Consider the following 17,206-nt stretch of genomic DNA (forward strand, 5'->3'; position numbering starts at 1 on the left):
TTATTGCAAAATATTCCTTCCAGCAGAAGGCCCCAAATAACTGAAAGTCTCTGGGCCTTCCTTATGTAGTGCAGCTGGTGTGTGTGTGTGTGTGTGTGTGTGTATATATATATATATTTATTTATTGTTATTAATTTTTATTGGAGTTTTCAATATCACAAACAAGACAACCCAAAAACAGATATTTATCCAAAAAATGTACAAAGCAGAATGGTATTCAAAACACAGCCAAATGACAATGAAAGATATATTTAAGTGTTCATTTTAAGCATATGAGCAGTTCTAACAGACCAATTAGAGATGTTCACAAAGGCACTCTGAATTTTCCCCCCACTAAAGCCACACGCCTCGCTACGACCAAAGACAGAGCTTTTTCGATAGCAGGCCCATCTATTTGGAATAGCATCCCATCAAATCTCAGACTGGAGCCTTGCCTTTTAACTTTCAGAAAAAGACTTAAAACCTGGCTATTTCACCAAGCCTTTCCTGATCCTCCAGACAATTACTAGTTGCCCTTCACTCCTACCCGGTCTGGCAATCATTTGCACGAAATGGACTCTGAGACTTTCAGGTCAAAGCACCGTGTAAGCTGTTAACTCGTACGTTCTATGGTAACACTACTTATTTATTACCGGCCTTTCTTCCTTCCAGCTTGTTGTAAGCTTCCAAGTTCTCTCTCCCTGTTGATTGTAACTTTGACTTATTCCTACCATTGTTATCTGTCATTTCACTTGAATTGCTACTCCATTTATTCCCTTGTTATATTGTAAACCGATCCGATATGGTTATTTACTATGAAGGTCGGTATAAAAAACTGTTAAATAAATAAATAAATAAATTGCAGAAACGTAATCTATTCTGGTGTTAAATGTCCATTCTTTCATGCATTCTAAGAGGTTTACGTGCTAGGTCAGAATAGAAATGACCATATGAGAAGTCTATATGTTATCCAGGGCATTCTTCAGGAGCTTATCCTAACTCTCCTATCTACTAATCTACATGTAATTTCTCTCTGCCAGCACTAATCATAATAAAAGGAGGAAAGGTGCTTGAATGTTTGCTCAGGCCTATGGAACTTCAGAGGACCAGCAAGGAAAGAATACATGCCAATAGGCAGAAAGCAATGCTACAGCTGCATTATGCTTGGGTAACCTTCATGGAAGAAACATGTTTGATGTTAGGGTAACAATGGTATGGTTGGATCAGTTAAGAACATGAGAACATAAGAATTTCCCATGCTGTGTCAGACTGCGGGGCCATCAAGCCCAGTATCCTGTTTCCAACAGTGGCCATTCCAGACCAGAAGTACCTGGCAGACTCTCAAAAAAAATAGATCCCATGCTGTTAACACCCAGGACTAAGTAGTGGCTTTCTCCAAGTCATAAGAACATAAGATATGCCATATTGGGTCAGACCAAGGGTCCATCAAGCCCAGTATCCTATGGCCAAACAAGTCACAAGAACCTGGCAAGTACCCAAACATTAAATGAATACATCCCAAGCTACCAAGTTTCTAATCCTTATTGATTAATAGCAGTTTATGGACTTCTGCTCTAGGAACTTAACCAAAACTTTTTTAACCCCGGCTACACTAACTGCCTTAACCACATCCTCTGGCAATGAATTCCAGAGCTTATGTGCTGAGTGAAAGAGAATTTCCTCCTATTTGTTTTAAGAGCTACTTGCTAACTTAATGGAGTGCCCCCTGGTCCTTGTATTATCTGAAAGAGTAAATAATAGATTCACATTTATCCGTTCAAGTCCTTTCATGATTTTGTAGACCTCTATTATATCCCCCCCCCCCCCCCCCTCAGCCTCTCTTCTGCAAGCTGAATAGCCCTAACCTCTTCAGCCTTTCCTCATAGGGGAGCCGTTCCATCTTCTTTAGGATTTTGGTCACCTTCTCTGTACTTTCTCCAGTGCTCTATATCTTTTTTGAGATGCGAGGCAACCAGAACTGCACACAGTATTCAAGGTGCGGTCTCAGCATGGAGTGATAGAGGCATTATGATATCCATCATTTTATTCGCCATTCCTTTCCCAATAATTCCTAACATTCGGGCCGATTCAGTAAAATGCACGGGAGAGCTGGCGCTCCGAGGTGAGCTCACACTCTCCCAATGCACGCCCAGGCCACTCTCCTGGGCGTGCGATTCTGTATGCAAATGAGGGCCCGCGCCAATAAGGAGGTGCTAGGGACACTAGCGCGTCCCTAGCACCTCCTTATTGGCAGAAGCGGCGGCTGTCAGTGGGTTTGACAGCTGACGCTCAATTTTACCGGCGCGGTTGTCAAACCCGCTGACAGCCACGGGTTCGGAAAACGGACGCCGGCAAAATTGAGCATCCGTTTTCCAACCTGCGGGCTGAGGGCAGATTTTTTTTTATTTTTGGGGCCTCCGACTTAATATCGCTATGATATTAAATCAGAGGGTGTACAGAAAAGCAGTTTTTTCTGCTTTTCTGTACACTTTCCCGGTGCTGGCCGAAATTAACGCCTGCCTTTGAGCAGGCGTTAATTTCTGAGAGTAAAATGTGCGGCTTGGCTGCACATTTTACTTTCTGTATCGCACGGGACTAACTAATAGGCTCATCAACATGCATTTGCATGTTGAGTGTTGCACAAGTAGCAGTGGACCCTTGGGCCGGCCTGACGGAGAGAGAGGATGATGGGAGAAGGAGTCTCCGTGAAGAGAACACAGGCCGGGAGGCGGATGCTTGTTGAGCGAGCAGGAGCTCTCACCCTGGAAGCCCGGATCCCCCCGGGAGGAGCCCTTGAGGATCCGAGCCGCTGGGACTTAGGTGATCGAAGAAGATGACTTCACCCTGGAAGCCCAAGGCTCCCCCGGGAGGAGCCCGTAGGAGCCCGGGCCGCTGGGACTTAGGCGAGCAGAAATCCGAAGAGGCGGTCCGAGGTCAAGGCAGGCGGCTAGCGAGCAGAGTCAGAGACAGGCAGAAGTCAGCACCGGAGAAGCAAGCCGGAATAAGCAGGAAGGTCCGGAACTGGAACCAAGGCAGGAATTGGAGCAGGAGGAGAAGAACTGGAACTGAAATGGAGGTTCGAACCTGAGACTGGAACTGAAACTGGAACTGAAGACAAGGATTCGAACCCGGAACTGGAACTGAAGACAAGGATTCGAGCCTGGAACTGGAACTGAAGACAGGATCCCAAGAGAACACAGACAATGTCCACAGCACACAGCAACAAGAAGGCAGGTAACCTTGCTGCAAGGCCCCAATTGAGGGCAGACGCCGGCTTAAATATCTGCCGGCATCTGACGTCACGAAAGGGGCAGCCCGCAATCCGGCGGGAAAAGTCCTTTAAATTGCCTCCCCTCGCGCGCCTAGGAGGGGAGGGGCCATGTTCAGAGACTCGGCGTCTCCCTCGTGGAGACGCCGCCGAACAGGCCGTGCAGGCCCGCCCGGATGCGGTGCACCGGCTGACGGACCCCGGACCCGGAGCCCCAGAAGACGAGGTAAGGTCCCGGTTGCCAGCGCTGCGACCAGGACCGCAACATTGAGGGTGCTATTAGTTTTCCATGCGCTATTAGCCCTTACTGAATAAGGGGTAATAATAGTGTGTCGTAAAAGCACATCCAAATGGGGGCTAACTGTGCGCTCGACCTGAGCACACCGTCACGCTGCCCGGATATTTAAGCCTACGCTTGTTTGCTAGCCTTTGAGTTAGCAAGGGGAAACCTACAGATGGGATTCGCTCTCTGTACCCAGCTACTCTGCCTCCAACTGCTATTGGACTCTTTTCTTCTAACGGCGTATCCGCTCCTCGGGGGCCTCTCTGCTTCTTTCAGGTCGCTATCAGGAACCGGTACTCGCTCCTCAAGGGCCCATGTTCCCAGACTCGCTGCCTGTGTCCATCTCCTCTTCTACTTGGAAGAATTTGCTACAGACACCATCTGTGAGTACTACTACCATCTACTCCTCAGAGCTGTTTCCCTGGAACCAGGTACTCGCTCCTTGAGGGCCTGCCCCCGTTCCAGCGTCAGTGCCATCTCCTACGTGGAACCGCTGCGTGAGTACTTGCCAACAAGTCTCTGCTCCCAGGGATCTGGTACTCGCTCCTCAAGGTCCAGCTCTCCCTATCTCGGGGCTTCTCCATACTGGGGACTCTGTGAATGTCTTATTGTACTCATTCTCTCAGTTCTTTTCACTACAGCACTGCTACCGGAAGAACCGCTGTTCCAGCGCCCTGGGGAATACTAGCCCAGCCGAGCTACATCTTCTACTCACTACTGCCACCTCTGGTGGCTTCACAAACTGTCTAAATAAAGATCAAACTCTGTGCTTGTGTGTCCAGAGCTGAGCCTGACCTGTGGCCCCTCACGGGACTTCCCCCTGTGGGCGAGGTCAGCTGCCACAGTGTCCAAGGGTCCACCCAAACCTTACAAAACATAACACTCTTCTAGGGGGTAAGTCGATGGAGGGGCTTGGTCTTCCCCTCCAGATGTGTCTCAGTTCTTGAAGGGAGTTAAGAATTTTTGCCCTCCCTGATGGCTGCCAGTGCCCTTGTTGAACCTTAATCTGGCTCTGGATCCTTGGCAGCTCCTGCCTTTTGACCACTACATATCCTTTCCTTGAAGCTACTTTCTTTAAGGACAGCTTTTTCTATGTGTGAGTCCGGGAGCGATGCAGTTCCAGATTGTTTCTTCTGTTGCTGAAAATGGTTTCAAAGTTTCATTTGAATCGTTCTATTTCTCCTGCCTGTGCTGGGCAGGAATAGAAAAGAGAGTGACAGATGCTGCTCGAGCCAAATTATGCAAGAAACAGAGATGATGTTTGGAGGCTACTAAACATGTCAGGAAGTCTGATCAATTGTTTCTGCTCCATGGTGGAGGTAAACAATGGGGAACTGACAATGTTGACAACTCTAGCCTGTTGGAAAAAGGATGTCATTGTGGCTGCCTGTGTGGTTACTGAGATCTTCTCTAAATGACTTGGAGCACATTTTGCTAGGGCTCAGGCGCTATTGTGGGTGGAGCCTTGATTATCATCTCCAGCCGAGTTTTCTCAGGCAGTGATGTAGTCTTTCTTGCACACCTTCCTAAGCCTTCCCCTTGGCCTTTAGGCTCCACAGGACGCAGCTTTTGCGTGTGCAGTCTTAACTGGACCACGAGCATCACCCGCCCTGTTTGAGAGTAGCTTCGGTACATCCTACTTGTGGAGATTGGCTTGCCTGAGTGCAGAGGAAGGAGAAATTACTACTTACCTGATTTCCTTTTCTCTAAGGAAAGCAGGCCAATCCCTGACCCATCCTCTACTGCTAGGTTTTTTTTATCTTGGTTCGCTCTTTAGGTGCAGACATTGCAGGGTGGTGTTCCTGCTATTCATTGGAGGACTGGTAAGTGTTTTACCCAGTCCCTCAGTATAGTTAAAATTAATTCTTTGATCTACACAGTGTTCTCTATAGGTTGGAAGCATGAGTGATGGATTGTTAATAATCATTTCAAGTATAAACAGTTTGACCACAGTTTGGCTTTTCCGGAGAATACTGGTGGGCCTATGTCGTGGCAGAGCTATATATCTGTGACGTCTGCTTTTACTCTGTCTCCATCTGCTGGTAGAGGTGCATAACCCATGTGTGGGGAATGACCTGCCTTTCTTAGAGGAAAGGAAATCAAGTAAGTAGTAATTTCTTCATTTTTTCAATCAGTGCACAATTTGTTGCCAGAGGATGTAGTGAAAACAGCACAGCTGGGTTTAAGAGTTTGTACACGTTCCTGGAGGAAAAGTCTATAAGCACTATTAGCCATGTAGACTTGGGAAAGCCACTCCTTTGTCCCTGGTTATGAGCAAGAAGTATTGGACCTAATCTTTGGGATGCTGTCAGGTACTTGTGACCTGGATTGACCACTGTCAGAGAGAGGATGCTGGGCTTAATGAACCTTTGGTCTGAGCCAGTATGGCATTTCTTATGTTCTTATTTCTTATCAAATAAGGACTTAAATGGATACAATTTATTTAGTGCTAGCAATGGTTTGTTGATTAGATTACCAGATTTAAAAATATGTAATCCTAGCACTGGCTGCTTTAGCATTCTGGCACCTGGATTAGGAGATGATTAAAAATTTAGCAACATGTGGAACTGCAGTAGAATGTTAGCAGACTGCTCTGTGCACCGTGCAGACCTCCCAGACTTCCAGAGTAACTAGGAATGGCTACATCCAGGAAAATTTGTCACATCATGTGATTACTCATCATTAAAATAAAATGAGGATTAAAAACAAAGAAAATTTAACTCTCAAAGTTTATCTGATAATTTTTCAAATTATATGTAAATGAAATTTTAAAGATTTTTCTGTTCACTACACAATCACATACTTGTCCCACAGCGCTGTCGTATGAATGAAGAGACTGGGTCTGACTACCTGCTATCCTGGAAGCTGGGTGAAGTGGCTGATGGTGGGGGCATTGGAGTCGTGGAAGAGAGTAAACATGGAAACTTCACAATTGGAGATACCGTGTGTTCATTCAACTGGCCATGGCAGAACACAGCCATTGTAGAAGCAAAGATTCTCCAAAAGGTAACTATATTGATTTCCTTGTCCATATCATGATTTTTATTTTAGAATTTATCTGGGCTAGCCTACTGTCCCAGTGGCAAGTGCCAGTTAGGAGGCTAAGGTTTGATTTCCAGGACAGATTTTTGCTCCTCATGCCAGCCAGGGCTGGGGATGCTAGGGAGACAGTATTCACAGCCCCTGGAGGAAAGAGTCTCTGCTATTGCTAAACAGTGACACCTAGTGGCTAAAGGGAACTGCAGTTTGTTGCCACCTGTCAAGGACTGCCACAGAAATGGCTGGGCTGAGTAGGGAGGGGCATATAAAAATAAGAGAAAATCCTCAGGTAGTTGTAAATGAAGGTTCATAGTGCTGTAGTCCAACAGAAGCCGGTTCCGATTGAAGTGGAAATATGGACTAAGGAAACTGCTAGGCCAAAAAAAGTTGTTTAACCCTGTGAACCCATACTTGCTATAGCTGAGTGTGAGAGGAAAGAATGTGTAAGAGCTGAAGTGTCTAGGTCTTCCCGAAGAGGCAAATCAGCATCTGATAGTTGCTTTTGTAATGAGAGGGAGTATCCAAGCCATTCTGTTCCAACATCTTTTGAAGGGGGACAAGCAAAGACTTCTGCAATACAACCATCATTCTGTTTAATGTAGCTCAAGCTAACCCAAGTTCTCCAGTAACCTCAGCAAAACCCCTTTTTTGGTTTGTTTTTATATCATTTTAATCTTGTTGTTTTATGACCTGCTTTCTTGTTACTCATGTAACACTGTCTTAAAGCCCTGGATCTTGCAGACTTGTAAACTGCTTCAGTGGTTAACTTCCTTTTTTTTTTTTTTTTAAATCATTTTACAAATGCAAATAAAAGCAATAAACTTGTACAGAAAACAGAGAAGTAGCGATTTGAACCCTGAAAAACAGTGGTTCCCAATCCTGTCCTGGGGACCCCCCAGCCAGGCGGGTTTTCAGGATATCCACAATGAATATGCATGAGGGGAAATTTTAATGCACTGCCTCCATAACATGCATATTTTCTTGCATGCATATTCATTGTGGATATCCTGAAATCCCGACTGGCTGGGGGGTCCCCAGGACAGGGTTAGGAACCACTGCTGAAAAGGAACCAAAAAGAGAAAATTCTTGCATCAGTACTGGCAAGGAGTTATATAGAGCAGTCAAATTGACTAAAGTGTTATCTGCAAAAGCAGCAGTCTTAAAATCACTGAGGCCTACATGTAAGCCACTGATATGCTATATGTTCCTTAACAGCAGTTCCAGAGATAGAATGAACAGGAGAGGCAAAAGGTCATCGCTAAAAGATGTACAGGACAGAATTATAAAGTCTTATGTTAAAACTAGCTGCTTCTAATGCTTGCTTTATGCTCCAGACAAGCCGTTAAGCCCGTTAAAACGGGCTACATCCCTCTGTCTCTCACCTCCTCCTCTTCACCACCCCCTACCTCCCTCCCACCCACTCAGTCCCTCCCTCCCACTCAGTCTCACTCCCTCCCTCCTCTCTCCCTCCCTCCCTCTCACTCTCCCTCAGTCCCACTCCCTCCCTCTCACTCTCCCTCAGTCCCACTCCCTCCCCCTCCCCCCTCCCTCTCAGTCCCACTCCCTCCCCCTCCCCCTCTCAGTCCCACTCCCCCCTCTCCCCCCCCCCCCGACTTAGCTTGTAGAAACCAGATTTGATAAGTTTGCTAATGTGGGATTTCATTGTTAAATTATTATCGATTAGGTCTATCTATTGAGTTGAAGGTCGTAAATGGTGATTTCCAAGTTTAATACCTGGAGGGATAGATTTTGGTGGAATACGGCTTAACTAAATTAATTCAGTTTTTTTCAGGTTAATTGCGAGTTTTAGTTGCGCAAGTTTTTCATTTAATCGGAGATGAGTGAATCTGTTTTCTCAAATGAATTTTTGAGAGGTATGAAGAATTGAAGATCGTCCACATATAGAAAGAAGTTAATTCCAAGCTCTGTTAGTAATTTGCACAACAGTAGCATGTATATATTAAATAGGGTTGCTGAACCTTATAGAACACCTGTTGTACGTTGGAATGTGTCAGATGTGATTGTCTAGTTTACCTGGAATGATCTATCTGCGAAGAAGGAAGTGAACCATCTTAGTACATTTCCATCAAGTCCTATGTTTCCCAGCTGTTGGCATAGAATATTATAGTCAACAGTATCAAAGGCTGCTGTTAAGTCGATCAGCACTAGGTAGTATGATTCATTGGAGTCAAAAGCTTCGTAGTATAGGGTCTGTTACGGATTGTAGAAGCGTTTCTACTGAGCATTTCTTTCGAAATCCAAATTGGTTGGGATATAGGATTTTTTTGTCATCAAGATGAGACTAATTGGGAAAGAACAGGTTTTTCAATAATTTTTGCTAGGAAGGTTAGATTAGAGATTGGATGGTAGCTATCTCAGTTATCAGAACGTCCAGATTTATTTTTTTTGAATTGGTTTAATAACTACTTATTTTAGACTTTGGGGCATATATCCTTCTGTAAAGGCAAGGTTGACAAGCATAGTAATTGTTGGTTATTGTTTGATTTACTAGTTTCAGTGAAGGTGATGGTATCATATCAAGAGGGTGATTTGCTGGTTTTAGTTTCAATATGATTTTATTTCCAGTTTCAAGACTGTGTCAAAGGAAGACCATGTATCATTTGTATTTAGGTCTTTGGAGGTATAAGGAAGCTGTTGCTTCAGCCTCTGAATTTTTTTCAGTTAAAGCTGTTGCATAGTCGATGCATGAGGATTTGGTGAAGGTATTGATTGAAGTTTGGAGTGAAGAGGGGTCTTTGATCAGACTTTTTACTGTCTCGAAAGAAGTTTGGAGTTGAAAACTACTCAATGTATGTGTTTTGCATAATAGTCTTTTTTTGATTTATTCGTGAGGGCACAGTAATGAGCCAGATATGATTTGTATCTTCTTAGTGAATCGTCTAAAGGGTTTTTTCATCACTGTTTTTCAAGTTTTCTTGGGTGGTTTTTTTTTTGTAATCCTTCAGTTTTTCATTATACCAGGGGTTAATTTTTCTGAGATTATTATTTTTGTTTGTGTTTTTTGTTTGGATTGTGCTGAATTTGTCTGCTATTTCTTTGATCATATTATCCCATGAATCAAATGCTTCATTGCAACTGTTTAGATTTAATTTAGGAATATTGGACTCTAGTGCAGTAGTTAGTGTTTCGGTTTTTATTTTCTTTCTGAATGTTTGGGTAGTTATAATTTCGGAGATTTTTGCTAATTGCTTTTTGTAAATTAGGTCTGCTTTTATTAGGTGGTGATCAGACCATGGGATTATTGTGTGTTTAGTCTTTATGTTAAAATTATTGGTATTTGCGAAAATGAGATCAAGAGTATTACCAGCTTTGTGGGTGACGTCTAAGACGTGTTGAATTCATCCTAAGGCTTCCATTGTTTCTAGAAATAAATTGCAGGAGATTATTCTTGGAGACTAATTCTAGGTGATTTTAATCTTCATGTAAATGAAAGTTGAATCAGGTATAGGGAATTCTTTTGTGAAAAGTTCAATTAAGGGTGAGCAGTCTTTTTTTGGAGAAGGCCTGGAGGGCAGTATACCAATCTAATGTTGATTTATTTAGATTTTAATATGGCTACTTCATATGGTGGGTGGATTTCAGTTTTCTTTAGTGTTAATTTGAGTTCTTTTTTGTAGATTAGTAAGCCTCCACCTTTTATTTTTTATCTTGGGATATGAAATAGATTGTAATTTGGATGTGATAATTGATTTAGTAGTACATTATCCTTGTCATTTAGCCAGAATAGAGTTGGTTGTTCATTAATATTGGTTACAGGGATTTCTTTTTTTGTTTGATTGCGTATTCAGAAGTAGTACGGAGAGCAGTAAGCAAGTTCTGATGTTTTTATTTTTGGAGTTTTAGTGTGAAGCAATTCCCTGTCTAGTTGAAATTTTGTTGATAAAGACAGGTGGTGAGGTCCGAGGAAGTGGAGGTCAGCAGGTCAGTCAGTGGAGAGGTCTGTAGGTGATAGGCTCCGAGGGTGTAAAGGACCGAAGGTCCATAAGTGGAGATGTCTGTAGGTGTTAAAGTCTGCAGCAGGTGATATCCATGAGTGGAGAGGTCTGCAGGTCAGATGGTCCATAAGAGTTGAAGACTGTGGCCGCCTCAACTGGCGTAGGTCAGCACAGATCGGTTTCTACTGGTGTAGGTCACTGACGTGTATTTCCGCCAGCGTAGGTCTCTTCAGGTATAGGTCAGCGCAGGTTGGTCAATGCTTGTCCCACGCAGGGTGATCAACCTCAGTTGGCTCAGGTCCACCAGACTTCTTTAAATCGGCGAAGGACCTATGCATGGCAGCCGGTCTTAGCGCAGGTCCCAAGCACGGCGGCCAGTGTCAGTTGGAGCAGGTCCAGCGATCAGCTGGAGGTCTCTGTTCGGCACAGGCCCCTAGTTATATTGGCAGCTTTAGTATGAGTAGGACCCACACGGTCGGGGGACTCAATTTGTGCAAGCTTGGACAGTGGTTTCTGGACGGCACAGGTCCTACGCTCAGCTGGTTGTTTAAGGTCGGCGCAGGACCCGTGCTTGGTCTGCGGTCTCAGGGCGGAGCAGAGAAGCTCAGTTAGCAGTTTCAGATCAATGCAATAATTGCCGGCACAGATCGGCTAGCTCAGTTGGAGGGCTCGGGCAGGCTCAATAATGGTGGCCTGGACCGGTGGCTTCAGCCAATGCACGCCGGTCTTGCAACTCGATGGGCCCACAACTCATGGTCTCTTGAGTTTAAGAGCATAGCGGATAAATATATAATTCCACATTTACCAGGTCTGGGCAGCATGGGGGGAGGGGGGGTTGGTGGACTCTTCCTGATGATGCAGCCAGTGTTCATGACACTTATGGCACTCACGGTGCTCTCTGCAAGATGTTGCAGCCAGTGCTGACGGTCAAAATTGGATCATGCTGGTCCAGCGATCGCTGCCAGTCCTTGCTTGAACATGGATTTGGAGCACTGCAGTTTCGCTGCTCCATCAGCCAAGAATTGAAGAATCTGTGCCAGTTTGGGAAGCTGAGAATGGCAGGCTGAGAGCCAAGTAACTTGTGATTGGTGACTGCTTCAGTAGCTAAGAATGGCGGAAAGTAGAGAGCGGTGGGCTGAGAGCAGGCTACCAGGGTCATATCCCTGTAATGATCCAGGAGCTCTCGGTCAAGTACTTTCCCAAGCCATTTTTCTTGTTTAGTTAAAACTCAAATTTGCAAAGGTCTAGGGCAGGGATGGTGAACCCCAGTCCATGAGTGCCAGAAACTCAATGTTTACATATTTTATTAAATACAACTTTTGTTGCTATTATGTACATCACTTTGATTTAATTTTAAGAAATGTTATTAATCAAGTAATAAATTGAAATATCACCCTAGCCCTGACTCTTCAAGGCAATTTTCATGTCTTCATCCTATATCAAGCTGTAACCCCTCCAATCTTATAACTATTCCCCTTCTCCCTCCCGCTTCCTTTTTCATGCTTCCTGCAGAATGCAAACTCTATTTCCAAGAAGCTTGTCTTTATTCATGACCTTTTTACCTCTAGCTCTCTTCATCTCCTTGCTTTAACGGAGACCTGGCTTTCCCCTGAGGACACTGCTTCAGCTGCTCATCTCTTCTCCCACACCTTGCCCAGTAGGCTGTGGTGGTGGTGGTGGTGTTGGACTGTAAATTTCAACCCCTTCTCCTACCTCAGTCTCGCTCTTTTTCTTCCTTTTGAATCCCATTCCATCCACTTATTCATTTCACAACTCTCCGGGTAGCTGTCATCTATCAACCCCCTTATAAAGCTCCCTCCTCCTTACTCACTGACTTTGATTCTTTGCTTTCCTTCTTCATTGAGCCGTCTTCCCCTTCCCTTATCCTTGTTGACTTTAACTTCCATGTTGATAACCCCTCTAACTCTTATGCCTCAAAACTCTTTTCTTTAACCTCTTTATTTGATCTCCGATTCTGCTCTCCCATCCCTACTCACCAGCATGGCTACCTCCTTGACCTAGTCTTTGCTTCAAATTGCTGTCTCTCAGACTTCTGCACCTCAGTTCTTCCGATCTCAGACTTTCATCTGATAACTTTCACACTAAACCACCCTCCCCCTCAGACTTATCCAGTCACCATTTACACCTTTAGGAATCTCCAAGTTATTGACCCTTGCATCTTTTTCACTACTGTTTGATTTCTCCTTTCCTCCACAACATTATCTGAATTTGTTGATGAAGCAGTTTCTTCATACAACAGTATACTCTCTTCAGCCTTAGACACTCTTGTCCCTTCTCTTACCCGTTCTATAGGGCACACTGAACCCTAACCTTGGCTCACCCCTAGAATTTGCTACCTATGTTTTTGCACTCGCTCTGCAGAATGTCTCTGGCTAAAATCCTGTGCCCAAGCAGACTTCATGCACTTCAAATTCATGCTGACCACTTTCCAGTCTGCTATTACACTTGCCAGACAAGACTACTATGACCATATTGTAGTTCATTGAAATAAGAATGCTTAAAGCCCCTAGCTGTAGAGAAATTTCTTTTATTAAATGCTATAAAATATAAATTTTAGATACTAAATAATAAGGTGCCTTATGGAGAGGCAGAGTGCCATGTAAGGCACCAGCATAAACTTCCTTTCAAATGATTTTACTGATAACAAAGCATTATATAGAATTTCACTTGAATATTTTCAACCCCTAAATTAGGTTACATAATTATCAAAATTTCTGACTGGCTTTCTGTTATAAACAAATAATCTGGATGGCCATATGGTAATTTAATTCTTGTCTCTCATGTAAATGTTTTCTTGGAATTTGCCAACATTAGCAAACTTGTGTTTGTTCTAAGAATATTTTCTATAATCTTAGATGGAATGTCAATTGGCCTCGTCCTTGTTTTTAGATGGAATGTCAACTTACTTCCTATCAGTGCAAAATGTTCTATAACATTGTAGTTCAGCATATTTATCTAGCTTTTAGTGCCCGTCTGTCTTGGTGAACAAGTACAAGGTTGTAGCACAAATTATAATGTTATACTTGTTAGCATTTATAAAGACTGCTTATGAAAAATCAAAAACTTAGGAGAACAGGAATAATGACTTCTTGTGTGACATGTGAAAAAGTGTTTCAATGAGTCTAAGGGCCTATGAGCATCCACATCATCCATCTGACAAACTCTCTTACATCCAGCCCTCGCTGACTTTTTGCCACACTCGATTCTCTCCTCAAACTTCCCTCTGCCCATACTATGGCTAACTACTTCCATGACAAGATTCACAAAATTAGTCTTGAGTTCTCAACCAGGTCACCATTTTATGTGCCTCTCCCTCACTTCTTCCCTCTACCCTCCCCCCTAGCCTCTGCCACTCTCTCCTCCTTTCCTGAAGTCATAGTGGAGAAAACTGCTCTTCTTCTCTCTTCTTCCAAACTCGCTACTTGTTGCTCTGACCCTATCTCCACCCAGTTCCTCAGCTCCATCTCCACTGTAGTCATCTCTTCTATATGTTACATCCTCAATCTATTACTCTCTACTCCTACTGTTCTTGCTGCCTTCAAACATGCTGTAATCATACCACTCCTTAAAAAACCCTCACTGACCTGCCAACTATTGACCCATCTTCCTTTTCCTTTTTGCCTCCAAACTACTTAAATGTGCTGTTCACCGCTGCTGTATTGACTTTTACATTTGAAGCCATTCTTGAACCACTCCAATCTGGTTTTCACCCTTTACATTCATCTGAAACAGCCCTTGCCAAAGTTTACAATGACTTATTTATGGCTAAAGCCAAAGGTCTTTATTCTGTTCTTATCCTCCTTGACTCGTCTGCTGCTTTTGATACTGTTGACCACCACCTACTCATTGATACTCTGTCCTTGCTTGAATTTTGGGACTCTGTGCTGCCTTGGTTCTCTTCTTACCTCACCCATCGCATTTTTAGCATTTTCTCTTGTGGTTCCTCCACTACTGCCATTCCACTATCAATTGGTTTGCCTCATGGTTCTGTCCTGGCCCCTCTTTTCTTCTCACTATATATTAATTTCCTTGGTGCTCTGATTTCCTCTCATGGCTTTCAATACTATTTTTATGCCGATTACTCCCAGATGTATCTTTCTACACCAAAAATTTCACCAGAAATCCAGTCCCATATCTTGGCGTTCTTGTCTGAGATTGTTGCCTGAATGTCTCACCGCGTCCTTAAACTCAACATGGTCAAGACAGAGCTCCTTATATTTATTTATTTATTTATTTAGGGTTTTTATATACCGACATTCTCGATATACATATCAAATCAGGTTGGTTTCCATATAACAAAACTGTCGCCGGTAAGGCGTTACATTAAACAATAGACAAAGTATTGAACAGAGAACGTGCAGCGTAACATTAAACAATCAACAAATTATTGAACAAAAGAACGTAGATCAATAAATATTAAATATTAAACGTAAAAAAGATATATAAAATAAAATAACTATGGGAAGAGCATGAGCTAGAAAGCTGATGCTTCAAGAGATGGTTTTTCATAGCAGGTGGGTGGACTGTCCAGATAAGGTCCTGAAGGTCCTAAGGGTATAAAGTCGGTAGTGGACTTTATATTGTGCTATTTTGCTCTATTTCCTTTTTTCTATTTTTCTATTTTTCTATTTCTATTTTTCTATTTCTATTTTGCTCTATTTCCTTGCAAGCCCACCTCCTCTCTTCCTCCTTTGTCTGTTTCTGTGGATAAACATGGTCATCCTCTTGGTCCCATTAGCCCGTAACTTAGGAGTCATCTTCGACTCCTCTCTCTTCCTTTCTATGCATATGCAAAACTCTGTTAAAATGTGCCGTTTCTTTTTCTATAACATTGCCAAAATCTGTCTCTTCCTTTCTGAACACATTACTAGAACCTTATCCCCTCTCTCATCTCCTCCCGCTTAAATATTGCAACATGCTTCTTACAGGTTTCCCACAAGCCATCTCTCTCCACTGCAATCTGTCCTAAAATTCAGCTGCTTAACTTATTGCTGCGACCGTCGGTCGACGACGGATTCGCCCTGCCTACCTCTCACTACTTGCTGCTCCTCCCGCTCACCTCGGACTACTGGCTGCCGCGGCGTCTGTTTGCCGTCCTCTCCGGCTGCCTCCCGCCATGCTCCTCCAAGGTACCTTAGGGCGCGCGCGCACGCCACCCTCATCTTTATTTCCACGTTGGCGCGAACCTCAGGGGCGTCCCCCTGATATGACGTCACGCTGCCTGGATATTTAAGCCTACAGTATTTGCTAGCTCATCGAGTTAGCAACGGTAACTCTATGGATGGGATTCGCTCTCTGTACCGAAGCTGCTCTGCCACTCCAGCGCTATCTGGAACTCTTACACGCTTCGGGTTGCTAACGTAGTATCCGCTCCTCAGGGGCCTCTTCTGCTTCTTTCAGGTGCTATCAGGAAACCGGTACTCGCTCCTCGAGGGCCCATGTTCCCTGAGTCGCTGCCTGCATCTTCAAACCTTTCTACTTGGAAGACTTCACTAACAGTTTCCATCTGTGAGTACAACTACCATCTATTCCACAGTCCTGCTTCATTGGAACCAGGTACTCGCTCCTCGAGGGCCTGCCCTCTGTTCCGGTGCCAGACTTCTCATCTAGTGGAATCTCTGTTACTGTTACGTGAGTACAATACAACTGAGTCTCTCTGCTCTCCCTGTCTCGGAGCTTCTCCTAATTCTACCTGGGACTCTGAATGCTTCTCATTTTGTACTCATATCTCTGTCTCTTTCCACTACAGCACAGCCTAGCAGAGGATTCGCTGTTTCAGCATTCTGTGGGAGACCTGCCCAGCCGGGCTCAACATCCACTACTCACTACTGCCACCTCTGGTGGTTTCCAAAACTGTTTAATAAAAGATTCAAATCTGTGTTTGTGTGTTCAGAGTTTAGCCTGACACTTTGGTCCCTCACGGGACTGCCCCCAATGGGCGTGGTCAGCTGCCACAGTGTCCAAGGATCCACCCAAACATCAATAACCATAACACTTATCTTTCGCCAAAGTTGCTATGCTCATATAACCCTTCTTCTGAAGTCACTGCATTGGCTCCCTATCCGCTCCTGCATACAGTTCAAGCTCCTTTTTCTCCCCTAAAAATGCATCACTCTGCAGCATCCCACTACTTCGCTAGCTATCTCTACACCCCTCCTCGTTCATCAGACAAGCCACTCCTATCTGGGCCCTTCTCCTCTACTGCCAATTCCCAACTACTTGCTTTCAGCTTGGCTGCACTGTGTGCTTGGAATAGTCTTCCTGAATTGCTGCATCATGTTTCCTCTCTCGCTGTGTTTAAATCCCACCTTTTTGAAGCCGCTTTTAAATCTTAAGCCTGATTGCTTTAAGCCTTATTAACTAACTTTTTTTTTTTTTTTAGCCATTGTCTTGCTTTATGGAATTCCCCAAGTCTTGTCCTGTATGTCTTATTAGATTGTAAGCTCTATGCTGGGACTGTCTTTTGTGTGTTTGTGTAGCGCTATAGAAATGTTAGGTGGTAGTAGTAGGAAAAGTTATTTTCAGGAAGTGAACACTTTTTTTTTCTTTTTAAATGCTAGAAAATCATCTGCCTCCCTGGCTTATGTGAGGGTTTTGTGGATTTTTGAGCAATATTGCTCTAATAATTCCCAGGCGCTCAGTGCCTTGTGTTCTGGGGGG

General features: G+C 43.9%; 1 protein-coding gene across 4 annotated transcripts in view; it reads left to right on the top strand.

Annotated features, from left to right (window-relative positions):
• PTGR2 (prostaglandin reductase 2) overlaps nt 1–17,206 on the top strand; it is a 129,257-nt gene that overhangs the window by 68,974 nt on the left and 43,077 nt on the right. For all 4 annotated transcript variants that reach the window (XM_029598676.1, XM_029598678.1, XM_029598677.1 and 1 more), the window contains one exon: nt 6,345–6,536. In XM_029598676.1, the coding sequence (XP_029454536.1) occupies nt 6,345–6,536 (192 nt within the window). The remainder of the gene's footprint in view (nt 1–6,344; nt 6,537–17,206) is intronic.

This window comes from Rhinatrema bivittatum, chromosome 4 (assembly GCF_901001135.1).
Source record: "Rhinatrema bivittatum chromosome 4, aRhiBiv1.1, whole genome shotgun sequence".
NCBI lineage: Eukaryota > Metazoa > Chordata > Amphibia > Gymnophiona > Rhinatrematidae > Rhinatrema > Rhinatrema bivittatum.